Raw genomic sequence first — 5,277 nt, 5'->3', positions numbered from 1 at the left:
TCCCAATGGGAAATCTTGAATGCTTTGTCAATCCAAATTTGATTTATTTGTTAACTTATGCCCTGCTACCAAGTTATGTTCAACCCAGTGTTATATTGCTCTATAATCAAATCATCAAATGATTTACAACAAAGTATCTCAAAATAAAATGTGAAGTGTCAGTGAAATAACTATATTAAAAGCAGCATAATATATTGACAGTAGTAAAATAAAAATTTCACAAAAAGATGGACATCCTGTTTTAACTATTTCTACACATGCTCTGTTTACATATTTGTTTTTTCAGTTGAAAACATTTTTCTGCTCCATAATTTTTTAATAGCATTCTTCATCTCTGAATTTCTGAATGTGTAGATTAATGGGTTCAACATCGGGGTGATAATCGTGTAAAACAAAGCTACTGTCTTATCTTCTGAGAAGTTACTGGAAGGGCGTATATAGGTAAAGGTACATGGCCCAAAAAATAAAATCACTACTGTGACATGGGAAGCACAAGTAGAAAGAGCCTTATGACGTCCTTCAGAAGAATGAGATCTCAAGGAGGACAAGATTACAATATATGACACAACTAAAATGAGGAAGCAGCTTAAAGCAATCATCCCACTGTTCGCAACCACTATGATGCCAACCATATAGGTATCTGTACAGGCCAGTTTCAGTAGAGGATGGACATCACAAAAATAATGGTCAATTTCATTGGGACCACAAAAAGGAAGCTGGGTGGTGACAAGAGTTTGCACCAAGGAGTGCAGAAACCCTCCTACCCAAGAAGCTGCTACCATCTGCCCACAGACTCGCCTAGTCATAATGGTGGTATAGTGGAGTGGTTTGCAAATTGCAATGTACCGGTCATAGGCCATCACTGTAAGAATGAAGATTTCTGTGCAGCCAAAGAAATGGACTCCAAAGAGCTGAGCTATGCAACCAATAAATGAGATGGTTTTTCTTTCCAGAAGAAAATCTGCAATCATTTTGGGAGCCGTGACTGAGGAATAGCAGATGTCCACAAAGGATAAGTAACTAAGGAAGTAATACATGGGAGATGTCAAGTGGGTGCTAAAGATTATAGTGATTACTATAAGAAGGTTGCCAAGCACAATGTTTAAATAGAGGAACATAAAGAGGACAAAGCATATTTTCTGGATTTCTTCATTTTGTGTGAGGCCAAAGAGGATAAATTCAGTCACATTGTTTGTGTGGAATGTCATGGATGGGAAGTCCATATCTAGATGATCTGCAAAACAGCATAAATATTGACTGACATATTTTATTAACATATATTTTTGATTATTTGTGTCTGATCTTACATGCCTAAAAGAATTTTGATAGATGTCTGAAGATACAGAGTACATACTAATCATTTCAGATGGCAGACTTGGTATCATATATTGAATTCTTGATTGAGAGTCTATGCATAAATTAATAAATATTCTCATAACATTTTTAAAAACAGCTATTCCATCAGGGGAAAGTACTTCATGCGGTTTTATTTTTCAGTTGCTATTACCTTTTTTTTCTTAAAAAACAAAGATGGGAATATTAAAATAGAAATTGATAAGCAGAAATTCCAGGGCTTCTTTTCATATCACTTCAGAATTCTATCTATCCACCCTATTTACCCCATCCATCCATCCACCACATCTATCCCCATCATGCAATTCCTATTCAGGGTAAATAGTTCTTGCAAAACCTTCTATGCTTCTACCACATCTATATTCACACATGATCTGTTTTGTTCTCTTCAACTCTTTCTGAGAATCAACTTCATCCAATTATAACTTTCTCATCTTTCCTTTCTCTTGACCTTGCTCTTTTTTAAGTTTGTGATGTGATTCAGTCTCTTAAGTTATGTCTATATGACTAAATCTCTTCAACATGCTTCTTCCATACTAATTATTCATGTTTGTATTCCATCCATAGTAATTCAACACTCGTCTATTCTTGACCCTATTCTTTTATTACAAATACACTTACAATATTAAGGACTCTGTTCCTATTGCATACAACTTACTCTCATGTCTTTCCTTACACTCAAATTGCACTTCTATATAACAGAGTGGGGAAAAGCACACTCTCACACATAAGCATTGTTGCTTCTGTAAACAAACATTCATTTTTTGCAACAAACCACATACCTCCCACCATGTTTATATCAATATTTGTAGCTCATAAAATTTTCAATTGTTTTCTCCTCTTTAGTAAATCATTCTATCAAGGGACAAAAAATCCATCAGTTTGGTGTATTTTTCTTCCATTTATTGTATAACATTTTGTAAACATTCACTCAGCTTTTCTCTCAATTACAAATTACATACCGGTATCTTGATCTTTGATCTTGAGCTTTATAAGATCCCTACTTCTCATTTCATCATACAATTTATCTTACATTTAATAAAATAATTTAAGTTCACAGAAACAATATGGTATTGTCTGCATCCTCAGTCATCCTTCTCCTTATTCACATCCTCAGTCAGATGCCACTAATATTACCACAAGCATTCCTTATACACACATCCATAAACACATTAAAAACTAAGGGACATTATACCTCCTTCTCTTGCTCAGTGTTGAACAGTTATACATGTGATTTATTCTCCTACATGCTTGATTTCCATCATATACTGCTCTTATCACATTCAGAACCTTTAGTTCTATGTTAATGCCAAACATTCCCTAATTCAAGACTATCCACTTTATTGAGTGCTTTCTCTAAATCAACTAATGTACAATAAACTTTCATTCTCACAGTTGTGCATTGTTCAGTAAATATTTCTTACATTTTCAGGTGTGAGAGAAGGAGATGGATAAGATTTTCATTCCCCTAAGAGAAAAAAAGTATTCAGAATTCTGCCCGCTATTTGCGTTAACATTTTAGATGATTACCTTGCTAAATATGTTCAGCTTCTGACTGCCAAAATGTTGCCCACCACTTCAGTAAGCAGAGGTATTTTTCAGAGGAAGTATATAAAGAATTCTTAAAGTCTAATAAATGCTGAAATATGTTTCCAACATATTTTTATATGATTACCTTGCTAAATATGTTCAGCTTCTGACTGCCAAAATGTTGCCCACCACTTCAGTAAGCAGAGGTATTTTTCAGAGGAAGTTTATAAAGAATTCCTAAAATCTAATAAATGCTGAAATACGTTTCCAACGTATATGTCGATTACACTGAACATATAAACTGTTAGGAGAGACATGTTACAGATCATCATCACATGAATCAACTATGCCTGAAAAGTTCATAATAAGTAAGCTTCTTATTTTATTATTGTAATATTGTATTTCATTATTGTAAAATATTGTAATATTTCTAAAGCACATCTTTCTGCATTCTATGTAACCTGGTTAAACAATATGTTACTCTGCATCGGGTAATTTTATTTTTAAAAAAACCCACTGAGACCAATAGTAAGATTACTAACAAAGAGCCATGAACATATATTGGTTTCATGCAGTTTTAAATCAGTTGGCAAAATTCCATCGAAGTTAAGCATGTTTAGATCTTACTGATTACAGTGGAATTATTTGGAAACCTGTTGTTTTTTTTAAAGGAAAGGAAGTAATAGATACATACATCAAGACACAGTATATTTTTTTAAAAAGAAATGCATTCCAGAATAACATATTATGTTTAAGATTACATTTTTTATGCCCCCTCCCTCTCTCTCTCTGATATTATTGTTGAAAAACAAAAAGCACATAAAAACTAAGGAGGCTTAGAGAAATCCCTATATTTTATGCTACTGGATGAATAAGTTATACCTTATATATTTGCCGGCACCACCTCCTCCAAAAAAGCAGTTTACCAGTATTCTGCTGCTCCAGAAAATGTCTATCCTATTAATATAATAACTAATAAGTTAAATACCAGTGGGATTCATACAATGTCCCTTAAGTTGTTAACTTTCTTGGAGTATTCTCAGAAACAGAGTATTTTTAAATTTTCTGGTTTTGGAAAATATTATTAGCTTTGGTCATTACTAAACAAAACTTGCCCATTGGTAGAATCCTTAGGGAGGTGAGTGATGGAGCTGGAATATCTCACTATTATTCTTTACGCAGAGGGACTAATATAAAATCATAAACCAAAATAACAAGAGCCCAGCAAAAAAATGAAGGACAGCAAACATAGGGACCAATGAAGGAGCTAAATTTCATATTATTCTCAAATAAGTACTGGTAGTTTGTTTAAAGATCTCTTTTATGTTTCATCTTTATGTTTATTTCTGGAAAATGATTGATTTAGGATGCTTGCTGTGTTGCACTACTAAGGGAGGCAGGGCATTACTTTTCATCTTTCATAAGAAAATTAATGTCTTGTTCCTTGCTTCTCCCCTACTGTAATATAAATTTTCTTAACAATTTTTATCTCAGCATAATGAGAAGAATTGTGCTCTCTTCACCAAGATGTAGAAGGCAGTTGCTTTTGAAGGTGAGATAGGTGGCAGATAAATTTAATAAATGAATAAAATCAAAGAGTTCAAAGCTAGTATGCGCCCAAGATATAAATATCTTTATAAGTAATAACCACTACTTTAAGTTGGACTCAAAAATCAACTGGCAATTAATGTACCTCCTGCAATATTGGTGTTATTTTGCTATACAATTTTGAATCGTTAGAAAATGAGCAGCTGCATTTTGTATATACTATAAGGCTAACACTGACACTGCATGGTCAACATAAAAGCTCCTTAAATTCTTTTGACCTTGTGATAGTTAATGTGAATGCATGAAGCATTTCAGCATACATACTAAAGCACGGTGCTGAAGAGTATAATAAGAGTCACAAGTCATCATAATCACTAGGAGTTGAGTTGACAACGGTATAGTATATTTAAGCAGAAGATGCAGAGGCAGATGCCTGTGCTTGATGTCAAAAGAGGAAGGGGTGAATAACCAAATTGATAAAAAAATAGAAAATCTATCTAGTGCCAATCAAAAGGCAGTAATATACTATTCTTGCTGCATTTAACCACTGAGCCAAGGTGGCGCAGTGGTTAAATGCAGCACTGCAGGCTACTGCTAGATCAGCAGGTCAGCGGTTCAAATCTCACCGGCTCAGGGTTGACTCAGCCTTCCATCCTTCCGAGGTGGGTAAAATGAGGACCCAGATTGTTGGGGGCAATATGCTGACTCTCTGTAAACCGCTTAGAGAGGCCTGAAAGGCCTATGAAGCGGTATATAAGTCTACTGCTATTGCTATTGCTATTGCTATTCTTCATTAATCTTATAGATTGCTACCAGTAGTCTTCAAGTTACAACAGTTCAAAGTTA

The 5,277-nt window shown here is 34.2% G+C and overlaps 1 protein-coding gene across 1 annotated transcript; it reads right to left on the bottom strand.

Moving 5' to 3' along the window:
• Positions 1-266: 266 nt before the first annotated feature.
• Positions 267-1,223, bottom strand: LOC106551960 (olfactory receptor 4S2-like). The gene has a single exon (XM_014070125.2). It carries the CDS (start codon positions 1,221-1,223, stop codon positions 267-269), a length of 957 nt encoding a protein of 318 aa, XP_013925600.2.
• Between the last annotated feature and the right edge of the window lie 4,054 nt (positions 1,224-5,277).

This window comes from Thamnophis sirtalis, unplaced genomic scaffold (assembly GCF_051295495.1).
Source record: "Thamnophis sirtalis isolate CommonGarterSnake01/CBP01778 unplaced genomic scaffold, rThaSir2_p1.2 scaffold_1, whole genome shotgun sequence".
Taxonomy (NCBI): Eukaryota; Metazoa; Chordata; class Lepidosauria; order Squamata; family Natricidae; genus Thamnophis; species Thamnophis sirtalis.
This window is presented reverse-complemented; position numbering and strand designations above follow the sequence as displayed.

What these genes read in the sequence shown, in the direction of transcription:
- LOC106551960 (XM_014070125.2), bottom strand. Translation starts at nt 1,223, where the DNA reads ATGGACTTCCCATCCATGACATTCCACACAAACAATGTGACTGAATTT.